This window comes from Mastigoproctus giganteus, chromosome 7 (assembly GCF_048544385.1).
Source record: "Mastigoproctus giganteus isolate SK-2022 chromosome 7, ASM4854438v1, whole genome shotgun sequence".
In the NCBI taxonomy this organism is placed as follows: Eukaryota; Metazoa; Arthropoda; class Arachnida; order Uropygi; family Thelyphonidae; genus Mastigoproctus; species Mastigoproctus giganteus.
In genome coordinates, this window is record NC_143581.1 from 151,346,682 (window position 1) to 151,368,900 (window position 22,219).

The window sequence follows — 22,219 nt, forward strand, 5'->3', positions numbered from 1 at the left end:
TCCCTTTGTATAAAGCAGTTGTGAGGCGACGCCTTGAGTACTACGTACAGGTCTTCAGGCCTCATTTTAGGAAGAAAGTAGAGTTGCTTGAGCGTGTATAGAGAAGGGCAATGAGATTGGTGAGGGGAATGAAGGGGTCCTCTTGCCAAGAGAGGCTTAAGTTCTGTAAATTGCAGTGGCTAGAGACTAGGCACCTGCGAAGTGATCTGATTGAGGTGTATAAGGCCTTGAATGGGCTGAGCACGCTGAATTCTGATGGGATTTTTCCGCTTGCTCATATTATGAACCCGAGGGAGCATAAATTCAAATTGAGGAAAGACACTTATAGAATAGATGTGCGGAAGTTTTCCTTTAATCAGTAGTTGGTTAATTTCTGGAACAAACTTCCATCTGTCATTCTGGAAGTTGATGGCTTAAATAAATTCAAGGAGGAACTGGACAAACGTTTAGAGGGAATGGTCTTGTGAAATTTTTTTTTTTTTTTTTGGCTGATGTTACATAATCTTATATGCTTGTTTTCTTGCATCACATGCATCTATTACTATTAATATTGATGATGTTCCTCAGTTTGTAATAAGAGGCTTCTGATTTGGTTTAACATAGGATAATGAACCTTGTAGGAAAAGTTTTATATTGCTGTAATTGAGCTCAGAGTCGGTGTATACTATGTATTTTAAAGATGGGTTGAGGTTCGAGTTTTCTAAAGCGAATTTTATTGCATGAAGTTCTGCAGAGAAGCTGCTATGTTCATGTGGAAGGGCAGCAGAAATGATTGTAGAGGGAAATACTGTTGCTGCTGCTCCAACAGCTGAATGTGATTTGGAGCCATCAGTATATATTGGCAAAAAATAATATTTCTGAATATGGCTTGCATGGAGTTGTTTCACATTGAGTGTCAGTAGGTGATTTTTTTCCCCATTTGTGAAGATAAGTATCACAAGTTAATTGAGGAGGAGGTGTCCAAGGTGGATGAGATTATTTGTAACCTGTTGAAAATAGGAACATTCCAACTCTGTTAATTCAATAAGGCATAAGCCTGCTGGTCTTACTTTACTGGGTTTAATTCTATAGAGATTTTGCAGTGGAGGATTATAGACGTAGGGCTCAATAGGATGTGGACAGTAACTTTGTATTTTAGCTGCGTACTTAAGTAGTAAAGTAGTAATGTTCAATATATAAACTATGGGTAGGAGATGCCCTTAAAGCACCAAGTGCAATCCGCAATGCACTATGCTGTGTAGAATTCAGCCAGCATAGTGTACTCTTTCGAGCAGACTCATACAGTGGAGCACCCTAATCCAATCGGGATCTGATCAATGCTCTATATAAAAGCAGCAAGATGCATAGTCTGCTCCCCAAGACAGAGCAGATAAAACTCATAGTATGTTCAGCTTTTTTAGGCAGGAAGTATGCACAGATTTAATGTCCTCAAATAAATTTAATTTCATGTCAAGGATTAATCCCAAGAATCTGATATTGTTAGTCACTGGAATGGTAAAGTTGGACATCTGAAGTTCAAGATCTGTATGCATTTTTTGTTGATTACAAAAGTGGATTGCAACAGTTTTCTGCTGTGATGGCCATTGAGTCCTGCCCACCTCTGGACTTTATTCAGGAATATCTGCAATTGCCTTTAAATGGATCTCATGTTCTGAGAGAGGCAAGAAATGAAGAGATCATCCGCATAAAGGTAGGGCTCAACAGTATTTGGAAGTTCTTTTGTGATGGACTCAATTTTAAGGGCAAAAGGGGTTGCACTCAGTACAGACCCTTGTGGCACTCCTTCTTCCTGTAAAAATGTCATAGAAAGCGAGTTGTGGTATCGAACTTGGAACGAACAATTCTGGAGGAAGTTCCTGATGAATATAGGCAGGTTGCCTCGTAGACCAAGAGCATGAAGATCACTGAGAATGCCATGACGCCAGGTAGTGTCAAATGCCTTCTCTATGTCTATGGAAACCATAACAAGGTGTTAACCTTTTTACGAAGGCATTGCGAATTGCAGACTCGGCCTTGATCATGAGATCTAAGGAGAACTTGTTCTTACAAAAGCCATGCTTATTAGGTGTTGTGTTTCAGTGATCCAAACAAGTCGATTGTGGATAATTTTTTCAAGTAATTTACCGAGGCAACTTGAGAGGGAAATTAGTCTCTAACTGTATGGACTGGTAGGATCTTTTCGAGATTTAGAAAAGGCAAGAACTGTGGCATGATGCCAAGAGCTGGAATAAATGTTTTCCAGAAATATTCGGTTATAGTACACCAGCAGTATTTGTAAATTTTTGTCACCAAGGTTTTCTAACATGATATAACATATTCCATCTGGCCCACAGGACTGTTGCATGTTGTTTTAATGGCGTGTAGAAGTTCAGAATATTGAAGAGGCTGGTTATATGGAAGGGAAACTGAGGTTCAAAAGTTGATGGCTCGCTGTTCAGTCTTGGTCTTTATTTTCTGGAAATCCAGAGAATAAGTTGATGTTGCCAAAGCTTGGGCAAAGGTTTTGCCCAAGACATTTGCTATGTCCTCAGGAGCAAAGGATTCTTGCCCATTCCATAATAGAATTGGTGAAGGGATGGTTGGAAATTTGCCAGAAATCTATCTAATTTTCTTCCATAATAACCTGGAGTTAGTGTTTCTGTTTATGGTACAGGCTGACCTCAATTAACGTAATTAATTCATCCTTCGAGCGCATCGCGAAAAACCGAAACGAATTAATTGAATATAATAATCAATAGTAAAAACTGTAATTGGTCCTTGACCTTCAGGAATGTCCATAAAAAAATTTTAAAAATACCTTTTAAATAACTTTTTAACTGTATGCCATGTAAAAGACAATGAAAATAATTATGGAATTAAATGTTTATTGCATAAAACAGCGGTTCCAAAACTGTGCGCTGTGGAATATTTTAAATTTTCGAGGGAAATACAGCAATACCTGACATCTGTTGGACACCACGCAAATTACTAGCTTGAAGTAGTTCACAGTTTCAACATTTCTTATTAAGTTGTTTGGACCTAACTACTTAATAAATGGAACTGTTAGGTATTTCTTTTGGTTTAGATGCACGTGAAAAAATTACTGAGACACTAAAGGCACCGTGAACCGGGAAAGTTTGGGAGCCTCTGACATAAAATACACAATGAAGAAACAATTTGTTACAGAAATATTTGAACAGAGTCGTGTGAACAGTGCTGACTTTCTCTTTTCATCAATCAATTTCCGATAGCCTTCAACAACCTCCTCTGGGCCCTGGAGAAATAAATATCACAGAGAATCTCAAACAAAAGCTTTGAGGTTCTCTGCGATACGAAAGATTTCAACTAGTTCTTTTACCTTTATCTCCTTCACGGTAACATTTTCATCTGGCTCATTTAAAAATTAGAATTTTTAAATGCAAGTCTGCATTGACTTTATTAGCGGGAGACAAACACATCTTCTTCTGATGGTTGAAGGAACACACTGAGGTGGGCAGCATGCAAACATTTGTTTATTGCCCGTCCAACGAGCGGTAAGCTTAACACACAATTCAAACGTTTTCCACTATCACATAAAAAAAAAAAAGATTGCGTTAACTGGAAATTTGCATCATGTAAAGTGAAAAGTGGTATAATTTTTCAAATAGCAGTAACGAAAAATGCGTTAATCGAACTCGTGTTATGCGAGGCCTGGATGTAGATGCAAACTGAATCCAAGAATTCTTCTTGGCTTACCTTTGAATGGTATGTGCTTTTGCCCTTAGCTTCTTGTAATTGATAAGATTAGCAGTGGTTGGGATCTACGAAATAAATTCCATGCTTTATTTTTTTAACTTCTTTGCTTTTGTGCAGTCTTCATTCCACGAATAGTTAAGGTGCCATCGGGATTGGGGATTCGACAATGGAATTGAACATTTAGGTGCAGATAGTAGGTGTGAAGTGATATAATCTGTGGTTTCATCTATTGAATGGATTCATACAAATTGTTCATCCAGGGTTAAGCTAACTGAAATTTGACCCAATTGGCTTGAGAGAACTTCCATTTCCTGTAAGGTTGAGCTAATGGTGATTGTGCAGTGAGCAGATCACAAATAATTGGAAAATGGTCATTGCCCATATGATCATCCATAACAGACCATTCTGTGATTGGAAACAGAATCGGGGAGCATATTAATAGATCGATTGCAGAAGTTTGTCCAGTTGGTAATTGTATGTGGGTGGGTGCACCAGTATTAAGAACAGAAAAGTTTCAATTAGTTGGCCATGTCTATCTAATTTAGTCGATCCCCATAAGGGGTGGTGGCCATTGAAATCCCCCAAGGGACAGACAGGAGAAGGTAACTGAATTAACAAGTTTTCAAGATCTTGGTAAGAGAAGGTATGACTTAGTGGGAGATAGACTGATGCTAGTGTTAATGCATTCTGTGTTATTAAACGTATAGCAATTACTTCAATTTCAGGTTGAAAAACAATTTTCTTGGTTGGGATCTTTGAGCTGACCAAGATGGCCGCACCCCATGGGCGGCATTTGAAGTATTACGATCTTGTCGGTAGATGGCATAGTTCGGTGGAGTTAGATAGGTTTCCTGTAGACAGAAACCAACTGGAGAGTAGCAGTTAATTAAGACTTGAATATCATTAAGGTTGCTACGAAATCCTCTACAATTCCATTGTAGAATATAAGGCATTACTGGTGTTTAGTAGAAGAAGCTGTATCTGACTGTTTTTTTAATGTGACTGGCTTGTGGCATTCAGGCTTTGGTTTGTCTTTTTTGAGAAGAATGGCTGACCGGTGTCCATATCTTCTTCTGCATATATTTCTAAGATCAGTTCTTCATGTCTGGACGAGTCAGTTGTATCCATAGATGTTTCTGGGATATTCTTTTTTAAATTTGAGCTTCAATTATTTGATGTAGAAGCAATCACTGGAGGAGGAGAAAGAGATGTAGCGGGTATTGTAAGTGCAGTATTGCTGCCTGGTTCAACTGCTTAGGTATATTGGACTGTTGCTAGGAGAGAACAGTCATAGCCCAGTCAGAGATTGAAGTGACTATAACATCAGTTTGGGTGGCACAGAGAAAATGCCCGATCACAATCGCTTGGCACCCGGGGCCAAAAGTAATATGTATATCTGTGCTTATTGAGACTGTGCTGCCTCTTCTACCAGTACTATTCTCAAAAGATTAAAAATTTTAGGAAGGAAGTATTAAGCACAAACCAAATATAAAAAGTTATGCTGACTGTTTTGTCTTTTGTTAAGAAAAGACAAATGTTCAAACGATTCTTAAGGAACGTTTTAAGTTCTTTAATATAATAATAACTTTAAGTTCTTTATTATTCCAACCAAACAGATAAAACTCAAACATACACTGCCTGGCCACTTTATTAGGACCATGATTTAGTACATTGGACTGCCACTGGCCCAAATTACTGCTCTGATGTGATGTGGAATGGGATCGACGAGTTGTTGGAAAGTGACATGAGGAATATTTGACTGTTCACTCCAAGGATTGATTTTGCTGTGACAGATGGTTGAAGTTTCTCAGATGACTTTCACATATGCTGTATGGTAGCTGGTTGCACTGTCACCTTGAAAGTTCCCCTGTGTAGATGGGTAAACATGAAACATTGCTGGGTGTAGCTGATCCACAGCAGTGTTCAGGTGTGCTCTGGAGCACTTTTTAGAATCAGCAGATCAAGAGTGTGTCATAAAGGCATAGCACAAAGGTCTTCTAAACAAGCTTCCATCTTATGGATTGCCAATTGTTTTTCTGCATTTGAATCACCACTGTTTTTGACCACTTACTGCAGGTGATGGCTCTCTTGTCTTTTAACTTTTCAACTAATTTAGTTGTTTCTTAGGGTCCAATGGTTTCTTACACTCTTTTCTTCTTGTATATTTTCAAACCCCTTCCATTTAGTGGGTCCTATCCATAATTTTGCTGATGATGGCACATTACATTCCACCTTCAAGTTTGAGAAACACCCTGCACAGCTTCACCTTCTTCAATATTCACCACAAATTCCTTAAATGTCATACTAGTCTTTTCTACTGGGGAAGTATTAGTTATTTAAAGTATAACTGGAGAGGCAACCTGTGAAGGCATTCACAATATGAAATGTAATGAAATGATGCTATTATAATTAACTTTGGTTAACTTACTGTATATAGACATGATGCATTTGCACTAACTTATATGTTTGTCTATCTACAGGTAATTGTCCAACGGTGTGAAAAAAAAAAAAACAACTCAGGCCTGTCTTATTTCTTTCAAAAAAGAGTCTACTGCTCCTATTCTTGTATTTGGTGATGCTAAAATTTCTGGAAAAAATCATATATCTCTTTTAGGGATTACCCTGACCTAATCTCTTTTGGCAGAAGCACTTTACAAATATTGATTCCTATGCATTGAAAAACTAGATTGTCTTTTTCACTCTTGGCATTGCTTTTCTTCTAAACACCTATTGCCTCAAATTCACAAATCTCAAATTTGCCTTACCATGGAATATTGTTCCAGCATCTGGAGTGGATCCCTTAAAACATCTCTCAAGCTTCTAGATTCTATTCAAAAGAGGGCAGTCGGTTTAATCAATGACTTATCTCTTACAAAGTCTCTACACTCTCATATATGTTCAGTTCCTACTGCATGCCTTTTCTGTAGATACTTCCATAGGCACTGTTCTTCAAACCAGTCTGAACACATGCTGCAACCAGTTAGTATTCATTCATTGTCCAAACTTATAGAATGAACTTCTCATTTATCCCTGCTACTTTTGTTGTCTATAACAACCTTTCTTCACATATATTTCCTGAAAATTACATATATTGTATATTTTCAAACCCCTTCCACTTAGTGGAGTCCTATCTATAGTTTTGCTGATGATGACACATTACATTCTACCTTCAAGTTTGAGAAACACCCTGCACAGCTTCAGCTCCTTCAATATCCATCACAGTCAACAAGTATGTTTTGTCTTCTCAGCCTTCAATCTGTGTATGATACTAAGTACTATAGGTTCCTAATACCTTTCACGTTCGAGATTTTCATATATAAAATATTGATAAAAATAATAGGATTTAATGACATTACTGAACATTTAAGCAAGAAAAAATATTAAATTATTAAACTGGGTTATGGATCCAGAGCTACTAGTCCTAGCAGAAATACCCAGCAACCATAATGAAATATAGACAAATGTATTTTATCAGTGTATTGGGTAGGGATGTTGACCTGTCAAGTGTAATTACAATGGAAAAAATTGAGAATGCCAGCAAGGTAAAACCAGATTACCTGAAATTAAATGAAATTAAGATTAACATAAATAATGATAACAAAAATGGTACCTAATGCAGTGGGTCCTAGGACTTTAACTACTTCTTCAAAGGGTCGGCAGCCAAAACCATAGGAGCCACTGCAATAAGGAGGGTCTCTGTTTCTGTTATGATGTATACATACGAAACATATACATCATAGCCGACCCAACAGAGACCAAAAGGATGGAATAAAATTCAAACATAAATAAAAATAAATAAAGTAAAGTTAAAAAGCTAAAATAATGCCGATTAAATCCTGTTAAAGAAAAGTTGAATAAAAGTTTGAATTAAAAAATGAAGGCAAAAAGCCCAGTATGAAATTTAAACAAATTTCCTACTGGGTATAGGGGTGAAATGAAGAGTATAGTGGTGAAAAAAGAAGAAAAAAACAGCACATAGAATCTGTTTCGCAAACATCCTACCGTGATCAGTCTTTTAAATTATAAGAGACTTAGAGCCAAAGCCTGTCACATTAGGAAGAAGCTAAAAGAGACTCTTGTATTCGGTTTGCAAGCTCAATTAATAAAAATACTGGTATAAGAATAATATAGAGCAAAATAAAACAGCTTTGGAAAATTTCTCCCATTATACACCCTACTTCTCAACTGGAATGAGCAGGAGCTTTCTACTCCTACAGAGATTGTGAATGCCCTAGGGACTGTATTTGCACACTTGTCTGCCTTGACAGTATATGATCCATCATTCCAGAAGATCAAAGTTTTAGCCAAAAAATCCCAACTGAAGCAACCACTTACGATGCTTGAATTTCAAGAAGCCATATCTACCTCAAAAAACAGCACTGCAGTTCCCTTCAGAATATATTACATAATGCTCCAACACTTAGATAATAAATCAGTCTCTTTGCTGCTTACATTCTACAATCACATCTTCATTGAACAATCATTCCCCAGCTCCTGGCATTGCTCCTATGTACTGGCAGTTCCAAAACCAGGGAACAATCATTCTGTTTCTCTTACCAGTGCTTAAGTAAAACCCTGGAAAAAATTATCCACTGTCAGCTGACATTGTATCTTGACTCCAGAAATCTAATCTCTGATAATCAATTTGGTTTCAGAAAAAAAAATCGATCAGCCCTAGATCTCCTGGTCAAAGCTAAAATAAACATCAAGATACATTCATCTGAAATGAGCATATCGTCATGGTATGCCTTGACCTAGAAAAAGCCTTTGACACCACATGGTATTTTGGTATCCTGGGAGGCCACTTACCATATTTCATACAGAACTTCCTTCTTCATGGGTCTTTTCAAGTTTAATACCAACACAAGTCCTCTCCCAAACATATACACAAGAAGGAGTGTCACGGGGCTCTGTTTTTTCAGTTCCACCTTATTTGCAATAACAATAAATAAATCACTAAAAAAATATTCCCAACACTGTGAATTCATACCTCTATGCCAATTATCTTACCTGCAGTTCGCAGAACATGACCTTCATTCAGCAGCAGCTCCAAATTTCAATTAATAATATTCAGCTGTGAATGGAACAGAATTGAGTATCAACTATCTTGTCAGAAATCTAGTCATTCACTTTTGTAATAAATGAAAGGTGCATGAAGACCCAGAACTACACTTAACAAATCATCCTATCTCAGTTGTGAATAGCATTTGTCTCCTTGGTCTGATTTTCGATAGTAAATTGAACTTCTTGGAATACGTTAAATATCTGTGGATAACTTGCCAGATAAAAATGAACATACTCGAGTTATTTCTTCAATGGCATGGGATGCAGAATGTTACATGTTACTTCATTTGCATAGAGCCTTCATCATATCTTGCCTTGATTATGATGTCCCAGTGTATGATAGGGAGAGCGTGCCAGCACAGCTTGCCCCTATTCAACATTCTGCCCCGAAGATTGCTATAGGTGCTTATAGAATGACACCAGTTCAAAGTCTTTATATTGAAGCTCATGAACTTCCCCTAAGCCTCAGGAGAAAGATGTTACTTCTTAACTACACAACTAAAATTCAAAGTCTACCTACACACACCATTAGGTCGATACTTAATGATCCTTAGTTCACAGTGTATACTACAGAAATAAACCCAGGGCAGCTCAGCTTACTGCTATCAGATTGCAGGCATTATCACGAACTTGGAATATACGCCTTGACAAAGTTCTCCAAGATTCAAACAGTCCAGATCTCCATGGTCCTCTATTAAACCATCCTGCGACAGTTATTTCCTAAACTGGGGAAAGCACTCCCTTGCAAATGTCAACATATAACAACTCCATATTGCCCACACCCAAAATTATCTGCATTTTACAAAAATATATACTGTACGGTCAAAGTCTGAAAGTTGAGTAGGTGCTGCAACTGTCTTCATAAAACCATTTCTATATCACTTCTCACTGAATGCAGCAGCTATACAGCTGTATTATGTACCATCAGGCTCGCACTAGAAAATATTCTCCATTTGTCCATCCGAAAAAGCATTATATATATATATATATAGACTCCAAGAGTGCACTTATGGCCTTACAGAATATCTACTCTCATACACATCCTTTAATAAAATTCATAAAATCCAAACTAATACATATTCAGGAACTCCAGTCAGTGGTTATCTTCTGCTGGATTCCAGGCCATGCTGGGATGCTAGGAAATGAATGTGTAGACTATGCTGCTAAACATCCATCCAACACAGAATTATCACATTATTATATTCCATATGTTGACTACAAATGTAAAGAATATGTAGGGAACAATGGACATTTCAATGGCAAACTCAAACACATAATAAACTCCTTCAAATTAAACATTAACTGCAGTTATGGACCTCCAGCTTCTGCGTAAACAGAAGGGAGGAAGTAGTCTTAGCCAGAGCACAAATTGGCCAGTCAACTTGCTGACCTTTATCTCCTCACAGATAATGCTCCTCTGCAGTGCACACAATTCAACTCTTTGCTTACAATGAAGCATATTCTTGTTTAATGTACTTTGTACACCACTGCCCAGCAAATCTCATTCACTTTTCTGCCAAACCTTAAAGAACCCCTAATGCTCTACCATATCATAGGGAGCGATGCTAATCTGCTGGAGTTTTTTTTAATGCAGAGAAACCAAAATTTGTAATGTGTTTATGCCAACAGAAATTAGAAATCAGAGTGATTACAAGAGGATTTTTTTTTTTTTTTTTTTTTGCAAGGAATAACACACAACTGAGTTATAGATGGATTGAAGTTAACTAAGTTTTCTTTAAAGAATTACCCAAAGATCAGCATTTATGGAATTGGCAATGGATATGCCTAGTGAAGGTTCTTTGTGCAGAGAAAGGTTTCTCAAACTGGAAGAGTTTCCAAGCAAAACTGTGAATAGGGTTTCCAATCAGTGGAAGGCCATTATATACATAGTAAGGGATCATTGAATTATGACTACATACCTAATACCAAGTTGAGTCACCATTTGCACAGATAACAGCCGCTATTTACCTAGGCACTAACTCCGTTAGATATCTGAAGATGTATGTAGAGATGTGCAGCAATGCTGCCTGCAATCTTTCCACATTATTGGAATAAATGATGGTTGTGTGTCCATACACCTCACTTACTGCTACTAAACATCCCACAGGTGTTCGATTGGATTTAGGTCAGGCAAATTTGGAGGTCTATCAAGATGGGTGATATCTTCACTGTTCTGTGAACCACTTGTGCACAGTGTGGGTCCGATAATGCTGCACGTTATTGTTTCGAAAGATCCTGTTTCCATCTGGGAAAAAATGCAGCATGGTACATACACACCAGGGGTCCTAGTTCTTGCCAGAAAAACGTCTTATATTAAGTACCTACTGCCACCTGCCTGCATAGTGGCCACCATGCACAATGGGTTCATGGACAGCATGACCATGAGTCTGGTGTGGAACCCTATACATCTGAGTGTGTGGTGCATCATCATTTGAGATATTCTTGAATTCCCTGTGTTGTATTGCAATGTCATCTGTTGCACAGTGACCTGCCATTGAACCCATACAATGAATACAATGGATACTATGATGTAGTCACAAAAGAACTGGATGCAGGGAATAACTTTGATATTATATATTTGGATCTTAGAAAGGCTTTTGATACTGTTGCACATGGAAGACTGCTGCACAAATTGGAGCAGTGTGGCATTGGAGGCAAATTGCTGCTATGGATAAGGGGATGGTTGAGTGGCAGAAGACAGAGAGTGGTAATCAATGGACACTGCTCAACGTGGACTAATGTTATTAGTGGAGTTCCTCAAGGTTCAGTGTTGGGTCCGTTGTTGTTTTCGGTGTTTATGAATGATATTGATGATGGGATATCAAGTTTAATGTCCAAGTTTGCAGATGATACAAAGGTTGGCAGGGTCGTTAAGGACAATACTGACGCTATGCTGCTGCAACAGGATCTGGAAAGGTTGAACAGATGGGCTGAGAGGTGGCAAATGAGGTTTAACATCGACAAATGTAAAGTGCTGCATATGGGAAACAGTAACCCCAGAGCAACGTATCAACTCTGCGGTACTACACTGACAGTGGTGGAGAATGAAAAGGACCTGGGGGTAATTGTGCAGGCAGATATGAAGTTCTCTGAGCAGTGCAGACGAGCTGCAAGAGTAGCGCATGGTGTCTTGTCAATGATATACAGGAATTTTTCTAGCAGGGATAAGGAGGTGATTATTCCCTTGTATAAGGCAATGGTAAGGCCACATCTTGAGTACTGTATACAGGTCTGGAGGCCTCATTTCAAGAAGGATGTAGAGCTGCTGGAACGGGTACAGAGAAGGGCAACAAGATTAGTAAATGGAACAAAGGGTTGCTCTTACGAAGAAAGGCTTAAGTTTTGCAAATTACAGAGTCTGGAGACTAGGCACCGGCGAGGTGATCTGATAGAGGTGTATAAGGCTTTGAATGGTTTGAGCATGCTCAATGCCAATGGGATTCTTCATCTTTCTCAGAATAATCACCTCAGAGGGCATAAATTCAAATTGAGGAAGGACGGATGTCGGATAGATGTGCGGAAATTTGCCTTTGGCCAGCGGGTGGTTGGTTGGTGGAACCGACTTCCATCACTTGTTGTTGAAGTTGATAGCCTAAACAAATTTAAAGCTCAACTGGACAGGTATTTCGAACGAACGGAGGGGTGAAATGGGAGTGGGTGTTTTTTTTTTTTTTTTTTTTTTTTTGGCTGATGCTGAGTAAGCTTGCTTTCTTGCATCATATGCCTCTGCTAATGCTAATGCTAATGCTAATGCTAATGCTAATGTGCTGCACCCTTCACTTACCATGAAAATTGACCTTGTATAATCTTTTACATTTCTGTCAGTGGGAGGTGGTTTGACCCATTCAACACAATTCTTTTTATACCTGCAACACATTTGGCCATGAACAGCTGACAAGATATGCCATTTCCGATGTGCAAGAACCCAATGCATGACTCACGTAATCATGCACTATTGAAACTCCGTGTTATATCTTTACTGTGTCCCATAACGGCTACTCTATCACTTTGACTTGCATGACCAACTGCTCTAGCATACAAAGCTGTTCAGCTTTTAATGCTGCAAGTCATACATCATAGTCCATTATGATGAAAAGAAAGGACAGAAAAGGAGCTACAGAGCTCCAAAATGTCTGATTATAAATATATACACTGTATATATTTTCTTTACTCCAAATGGTCTATACAATACAGTTAGTGTGGTTTTTATTTGTTTAATTGTAATTTTTCAAATGCATCAAGCTTTCATTGTTCCTACTTATTAATTGCATGTAAAAATATAATTTAAAATTTTTAATTTTGTCTAGAATTAAGTCCCATTTTTTACTTGATGATGGGATCACTCAGTTAATACAGAAACTAACCTAGAATGGTTGGTTTAGTAAGTTTCTGTACTAATGTGAGGTTATATATGCTTAACAACTGTAAAAAATAAATTAAACTTTTCCATTATTTCAAGGGAATAGTATCTTCCCTCATATTTTACTTAAATTGTGTATGCCACATGATTTTCTTTAGTGAATATATGAATGAATTTTCTTTTAAATATTTTTACAGATTGGTTCGGAAGTATATCTTCTAAGTCATCTTAGAGGCAAAAAACATCAAGAGGCCGTGCAAGATCAACATCAAGGTCAAGATCCTTCAACTGAAGAACTTGTACGTATACATTCCCTTACTCACATACATAAAAAAAACACAAAACTGGACAAAGAGCTGCAACATCCAACAAAACTGAAAACGTATTTTAATTCTCTTTATAGCAGGGATAATTTAACATAATACAGAAACTGGATATCAAAAAAATATAGCATTAGTAGAGGCATGTGATGCAAGAAAGCAAGCTTATGCAGCATCAGCCTTAAATTTATTTAGGCTATCAACTTCCACAACAAAAGATGGAAGTCTGTTCCACCAATCAACTACCCACTGGCTAAAGGCAAATTTCCACACATCTATTCTACAACTGTCTTTCCTCAATTTGAATCTCTGTCCCCTCAGGTTCTTAATCTCAGCAAGAGGAAGAATCCCATCAGCATTCAGCTTGCTCAACCCATTCATGGCCTTAATACTCAATCAGATCACCTCGAGTCTACTGTGGTGCCTACTGTCCAGGTGCTGCAATTTGCAGAACTTAAGCCTTTCTTGGTAAGAGCACCCCCTTTGTTCACCACACCAATCTTGTTGCCCTGCTTTGTACTCGTTCTAGTAACTCTACATCATTCCTAAAATTAGGCCTCCACACCTGTACACAGTACTCTAGGTGTGGCATGACCATTGCCTTGTATAGGTGCCTCCGTAGCCAGGTGGGAAGGAGCAGCAGTGCGTTGCACATGCTTCTTGATTAGACCGGGGTTCAAGCCCGTCACCACCAAATATGGAGGATGCGGAAAGGTCAGGGAATGACCACCGCATATCCCGGAGCAGTATGGCCTTAGTTGCTAATGCTCCTAAAAACCAAATAACTAACTAACTAACTAATTGCCTTGTATAACGGAATGATCACCTTCCTGTCCCTGCTAGCAAAATGCCTATATATCATTGACAAGACTCCATGGCAGTCGCTCTGCACTGCTCAGCAAACTTCATATTTGACTGCACAATTACCCCAGGTCTTTTTCACTTTCCACGTCCCTGAGTGTAGTACCACATAGTTGGTACGTTTCTCTTTGGTTATTTGCTATCCATATGCAGTACTATGCATTTGTCAATGTTAAACTTCAGTTGCCACTTTTCAGCCCATTTGCCCAACTGATCTAGATCCAGTTGGAGTAGCATACTGTCTTTACTGCTGTTAACAACCCTGCCAACCTTTGTATCATCTGCAAACTTGGACAATAAAACTTATATACCTTCATCAATATCATTGATAAATAAACAAAACAACAATGGGCCCAACATCCATTGATTACCACTCTCTGTCGTCTCCCACTCCTCCATCCCTTTATCCATTGTAGCAACTTACCCTTAATGCCATACCTCTCCAATTTGTACAGCAGTCTTCCATGTGCAACAGTATCAAAAGCTTTCCTGAAATCCAAGTATATGATATCAAAATTATTTTTGGCATTCAGTTCCTTTGTGACCACATGCAAGCAAACAAGCAAACTTGAACAAACCCATGCTGTGTCTTAACTGTTACTGCAGTCTTGTCTAGATGATCCTGCAATGCTTCTTTAACCAGTGATTCCATTATTTTCCCCGGAACGCAAGTTAAACTAACTGGTCTATAGTTACCTGTGTCACCTTTTGAACCCCTTTTGTTGTTGTTTTTGGTGCAAGGGCTACTTAGGCCATATTGCACCCATTAATGTTATGAATGTTACACATGCATGGTGACTGTTATGGCATTACTCAAAAACGATCATATAATTTTATCTGTTTCATAAAGAAAGAACTCCAGCAGATTAGTGCCGTTACCTGTGATGTGGCAGAGGGTCAAGGGTTCTTTAAGTTTTGGCAGAAAGCTAAAAGAGACTTGGCAGGCAGTGGTGTATAAAGTACACTCAACAAGAATATGCTTCATTGTAGGTGGAGAGTTGCACTGTGTGCATTGTGGAGGATCATTACCTGTGAGCAGATAAAGGTGGGTAAGATGACTGTGGCCAATTCAAGCTCTAGTTAAGATTACTTCCTCCCTTCTGTTTATACGGAAACTGGAGGTCCATAATTGTGGTTCAGGTTTTATTTGGCAGAGTTTATTATGTGTTTAAGCTTGCAATTGAATTCTCCATTGTTCTCTACATATTCTTCATATGCAGTGGTGGACTGGCCAGGGTGTCAGCTTGCCCGATGACAAGTGGGCTCCCTTGCAATAACATTAGACAATATGTTAAAAATGTTAATGACCTTAGTAGCTTGAAAATATAATAGTTGTGGGTGGCCCCCTTTGCCTCCTGGCAACCAATATTTTTAAATCCAGTCCGCCACTGCTCGTATGTTACTTTTGTAGTCAAGATACGGAACGTAATACTGTGATAATTCTCTGTTGGATGGATGTTTAGCGGCATAGTCCGCACATTCGTTTCCTGGTATCCCAGCATAGCCTGGAATCCAGCAGAAAATGACCACTCGCTGGTGTTCTTGGAGATTATTATTATTATTAGCCATGTGGTGCAAGAAAGCCTGAGGCTTATGCTGCACTAGCCAAAAAAAAAAAAAAAATCCGAATTTACCCCAAGAGAGAGAGAGGGAATCACCAAGAAAAAGAAGAATGATGATATCCAGCTCAGGACCCTGGGAGATGCATCAGTTTGGATTTTATGAACTTTATTAAAGGATGTGTTTGAGAAGTGGTATTCTGTAAAGCTATAAGTGCACTCTGAGAGTCTGTGTATATCATGCTTTTTTTGGATGGGCAGATGGAGAATATTTTCTATTGCAAGTTTCATGCCACGCAATTCAGCTGTATAGCTGCTGCATTCATTGGGAAGTGATACGGAGAAGGTTTTATGAGGGAAAACGGCTGCGGCAGCCACTCCACTTACAGATTTTGACCCAACAGTATATATTTTTGTAAAATGCAAGTAATTTTGCATGTGGACCATATGGAGTTGTATATTGACATTTGCAAGAGGGTGCTTTCCCCAATTTAGAAAATAACTGTCACTTGGGGGTTTAATAGAGGACCATGGGGGATCCGTATGATTTGAATCTTGAAGAACTGTCAGGATGTATATTCCAAGTTTGTGATAATGTCTGGGCTTTGAGAGAAGAAGGCTGAACTGCCCTGCGTTTATTTCTATAGAACATTGTGAACTGAGGGTCATTAAGTATCGGCCTAATGGGATGGGTAGGTAGACTTTGGATTTTAGTTGTATAGTTGAAAAGTAACATCTTTCTCCTGAGGCTTAGAGGAAGTTCATGAGCTTCAATATAAAGACTTTGAACTGGTGAAGTTCTATAAGCGCCTATAGAAATCCTCAGGGCAGAGTGTTGAATTGGTGCAAGTCATGCTAGCACACTCTCCTAGCAGAATCATCCACCGGGGCACCATAATCAAGGCAAGATCTGATTAGGGCTCTATACAAATGAAGTAACGTGTACCGATCTGCACCCCATGATGTTGAAGAAATGAATCTGAGTATGTTCATTTTTTTCCTGGCAAGATGTCTGTAGATGTTTAACACGTTCCATGAAGTTCAAATTACTATTGAAAGTCAGACCAAGGAGACAAATGCTGTTGACAACTGAGATAGGCTGGTTTATTAATTGTACCTCTGGATCTGGATCCATCTTCCGTTTGTTACAAAAGTGAACTACTTTAGATTTTGAACAAGAGAGTCGATACCCATTCTGTACCATCCATAACTTGAATATTATTAATTGAAATTTGGAGCTGCCGCTCAGTTGAAGGTCATGTTTTGCGAACTGCAAGAAACAGTGAGATCATCAGCATAGAGATATGAATTCACAGTGTTGGGAATATTTTTAGTCATGTGATTTACTCTTATTGCAAATAAGGTAGCACAGTTTTGTGGGGTCCCTTCTTCCTGTATATATGTTTGGGAGAGGACTTGTCAGTATCAGACTTGAAAGAATCCGTGCTGAAGGAGGTTCAGTATGAAATATGGTAAGTGGTCTCTCAGGTCAAGGGAATGCATTTCTCTCAGAATACCAAAACGCCATGTGGTGTCAAAGGCTTTCTCTACATCAAGGCATACCATGATGAGATGCTCATTTCGAATGAATGAATTCCCGATGTTTGTTTCAGCTTTGACCATGAGATTCAGGGCTGATCTATTCTTTTTGAAACCAATAAGTCGACGGTGAATTATTTTTTCCAGGGTTTTACTTAAGCAGCTGGTGAGAGAAATGAGTCTATAGTTTTCAGAATGAAATGATATTTTCCTGGTTTGGGAACTGCTATTATATAGGAGTGATGCCATGAAAAGGGGAAAGAATGTTCAAGGAAGATGCGATTGAAAAAGGTCAGCAGTGAAGAAACAGATTTTTTTTCTAAGTGTTGGAGCATTATGTAATATATTCCGTCGGGGCCTGCAGCACTGTTTTTTAAGGTAGATATGGCTTCTTAAAGTTCAAGCATTGTAAGCGGTTGATTATAGGGTAAAGAACATGTACTCATAGGTTTGAAGTTCAGTTTGGACTTTTTGGGTAATACTTTGATCTTCTGGAATGATGTATCATATGCTGTTGAGGCAGATAACTGTGAAAAAACAGTCCCTAAGGCATTCGATATATCTGTAGGAGAAGAAAGCTCCTGCCCATTCCAGTTGAGAAGTGGGGAGGATAATGGGGGAAATTTGCCATTTAGTTGTTTTATTTTTTTCCATATTATTCTTGAATCAGTGTTTTTATTAATTGAGCTCGCAAATCGAATCCAAGATTCTCTTTTAGCTTTCTTCCTAATGTGACTGGCCTTGGCTCTGAGTCTCTTTTGTAGTTTATAAGATTGGCGGTGGTTGGATGTTTTCAAAACATTCCATGCGCAGTTTTTTTCTTTTTTTGCACCATTGCGCTCTTCTTTCCACTAAAAATTTATGGTTCTCTGGATGGTTGAGACTGTGATTGTGGAATCGCAGTACATGCAGCAGCAGCAGCCAGTATTTGTCTCGTAATGTGATCGGTAACTGTGCCGATAGGACAGGTTTCGATGATCTGTTCATTAAAGGACACTCGGGAAGTCAATTTTGCCCAATCTGCTTTGAAAAATTTCCATTTTACGTAGTTTTTGGAAATCATGAAATGTGCTGTTTGAATCATACATATTAACGGAAAGTGATCACTATTGAGTAGGTTGTCGAGGGCCGTCCACTCAATACTGGGAAAGAGGGACAGAGAGCAGATGGAGAGATTTATCGCAGAAGTTCTACCCGTAGAGAGATGGATGTAAGTTGGCAAGCCAGTATTTAGTATAGTCAGGTTTTGTCTGTCAGCAAGCTGTTCGATAAATTGTACTCATCCATCTGCATTGGGAGAACCCCACAATGGGTGGTGTCCATTGAAGTCGCCCAATAAACAGATAGGGGTTGGAAACTGCAGAATAAGATCTTCCAGTTCATGGATGGTATAGGGGTGATTGGGCGATAGGTAGATAGAGACAAGTGTCAAAGTAATACCAATCACTATACGTGTTGCAACAGCTTCAATGGAGGTTTGTAAAGGAATGCATCTGCAAGGTACTCATGAGTCTAGGAGTATGGCTACCCCTCTGTGAGCATTATTTGTAGCAGTTCTGTCTTTCCTAAAAAGTGCATAATTCTTACTGAGAGAGACACATGCCGTGTTAAATTTGTCTCTTGTAGGCAGATGCCTACAGGATGGTAACGATCAATTAACTCATGGATATCATCAATGTTACTGCGAATTCCTCTACAGCTCCACTGTATGATTTGGTGCATTATTTGGTTTTGTTACGTGAGGATGATTCTGATTCTTTTTTATTCCCAGGCTGTTTGTGGCAATCAGTTTCATTTTCCCTCTTCTTGGAAAGACTGGGTGTCCAGTATCCATGTCATCTTCTGCGTGAAGGTCTAGGATAGGTTCATTTGGGGCAGCATTATTATCAGTGTCCATATTTACTGAAGCGATTTGTTTGACTTCCTATTTGGAACTAAGTCAGTTTTCGATTTTGAAATATCTGATGGCCTATGTGGGGTAGTTGGTGGGACTGTGACTGGGGTGTTGCTGGCTCTATCTACTACCTTTCGCTCCTTTGGAGTCTGTTTCATCGATGGTGACAGTATAGATCGGGCAACAATCTCCAATTGATATGGTTGGGGGAATTGATACTTCAGTTTGTGTCGCTGTTGATTGCTATTTTTGCATTGCTGCTGCATATGATGAGAGCCCTGTCAATCACTTCGGCCCTAGAAAGATTGGGCAAGGCTCAAGGGGTACAATTTTTTTCAGCCTGGTCTGTACTTGTTAACGGGAAAGACTGCTTCTACAGGGATGGGATACATTTAAATAGAAAGGGTGCAAGAATGTTTGCTGATGCTATCGAGGCAGTGTTAGGTTGGTTGGAAAATTGCTAGATTGGGGGGATACAAGGACTAATAGATTAACAGTAGCCACTGGCAGAGGTGAAAGTGATTCTTGCACTGCTTCTATTGGAATGAGCCGCAGCCTGGAAAACAAGATGCAGGATATTTCAGAGACTGCTGGGAATCTCTGAATTGGGAATTGGGGTACAAGTAAACACATAGGTTGTGTTAGGGTAGCTAAGAAAAAGAACAGGTGCATGTATACTTGCGTGTACACCAATGCTAGGAGTTTAGTAAATAAATTTGATGAATTTGAGGTATTGCTCAAAACATCAAAGGCAGATATTGTGGGGATTTCATAGACGTGGTGTCACACAGATATAAGGAATGCAGAACTGGAATTTGGGGAGTACAATGTCTACAGAAGGGATAGACAGGATAGGAAGGGAGGAGGGGTTATGCTATTAGTTAAGAAATACATAAAATCCAAGGTAGTGAAGCCAGTCAACATTGCTCGACAGAGCAGTGTCGAGTCAGTTTGGTGTGACATAAGCATTGGGAGATCAAAATTGAGAGTAGGAGTGTGCTATAGGCCTAATGACTCTGATGAGTATAATAAGAAATTGTACAGGGAAATAGAGTGGGCCAGTAAATCAGAGAGTCTTATAATGGGGGATTTTAATTTCCCAGATATTGACTGGAATTTGGGGGCTGGTCACTCACACACTAGCAAGGCTTTTGTGGATTTATTGGATGATTGTTTTCTACATCAGCATGTTTGGGAGGCAACTAGAGGGAGTAATACTTTTGATTTGATTATCAGTAGTGATTCTTCATGCATTATGAATCTGCAGGTAAATGAACCACTAGGTGGCAGTGATCACAGTGTGCTGAAGTGGGATTTACTCAAAGAGGTAACTACCATTAGGGGTAAAGGGAAGGGTTATTGCTTTCGTAAAGGTGACTACGATGGACTGAGACAGTATTTAAATTCTATACAGTGGGACCAACTGATGATGTTACCAACAGCAAATTCAAAATGGGAAGCATTCAAAGAACTTATCTTGGAAGCTACTAGGCTTTACATACCAACTAAGAAATATTGTTCAGGGTTTAGGCCTAAGTGGATGTCAGATGAACTAATGAGACATATGGCAGAGAAGAAAATTGCATGGGATACATACAAATTAACATGTGACACAGAAGCCTATGATAGATACAAGTTGATCTGTAACCAAGTTACAAAGGAGGTTAGGCAGGCGAAAGCAGATTATGAGAAATCTTTGGCAAGGGATGCAAAGAAAAACAGCAAAGAGTTCTTTATTTATGTAAACTCTAGAAGGAAGGGGATGAATCAGATTGGTCCACTTGATATCGATGGGTCAACTGTTGATGATCCTGCTCAGGTAGCTAACAAACTAAATGAATATTTTGCATCGACATTCACACATGAGGAGTTATTCAGCGAGGGGAATGCCAGAGGTGTATTCAACTCTGGCAGTAAGCTAGAGAATCTTGTAATAACTGAGAGTAAAGTGGAGGAGAAATTGTTGAATATAAATACAAGAAAGGCACCTGGGGTGGATGGGATCTATCCAGTTATATTAAAGGAGGCAGCAAAGGAAGTAAGCAAACCCTTAGCCATAATTATGAGAGCTTCCTTGGACTCAGGGGAAGTACCCATGGACTAGAGATGTGCAAATGTGACCCAAATTCACAAAGGAGGGTCAAAGGGCGACGCAAGTAATTATAGACCTGTTAGTTTAACTTCTGTTCCCGGAAAATTAATGGAGGCACTGGTTAAAGAAGCACTGCAGGATCATCTAGACAAGACTTCAGTTATAGCTCAGACACAGCATAGTTTTGTTAAGGGGAAGTCTTGCCTGACCAATTTGATTGGATACTATGATGCAGTCACAAAAGAACTGGATGCAGGGAATAACTTTGATATTATATACTTGGATCTTAGAAAGGCTTTTGATATTGTTGCACCTGGAAGACTGCTGCACAAATTGGAGCAGTGTGGCATTGGAGGCAAATTGCTGCTATGGATAAAGAGGTGGTTGAGGGGGAGAAGACAGAGAGTGGTAATCAATGGACACTGCTCATCGTGGACTGATGTTATTAGTGGAGTCCCTCAGGGTTCAGTATTGGGTCCATTATTGTTTTCTGTATTTATAAATGATATTGATGATGATATATCAAGCTTAATGTCCAAGTTTGCAGACGATACGAAGGTTGGCAGGGTTGTCAAGGACACTACTGACACTATGCTACTGCAACAGGATCTGGAAAGGTTGAGCAGATGGGCTGAGAGGTGGCAAATGAAGTTTAACATTGACAAATGTAAAGTACTACATATAGGAAACAGCAACCCCAGAGCAATGTATCAACTCTGTGGTACTACACTGACAGTGGTAGAGAATGAAAGGCACCTGGGGGTGGTTGTGCAGTTTTCTGAGCAGTGCAGACGGGCTGCAAGAGTAGCTCATGGT

General features: G+C 39.1%; 1 protein-coding gene across 1 annotated transcript in view; it reads left to right on the forward strand.

Moving 5' to 3' along the window:
* The window catches only part of ssp3 (SCAPER domain-containing protein short spindle 3), a 408,421-nt gene that overhangs the window by 306,807 nt on the left and 79,395 nt on the right, over positions 1–22,219 (forward strand). Inside the window, exon 18 of the mRNA XM_090377943.1 lies at positions 13,336–13,437. Within this exon, the coding sequence (XP_090234069.1) occupies positions 13,336–13,437 (102 nt within the window). The remainder of the gene's footprint in view (positions 1–13,335; positions 13,438–22,219) is intronic.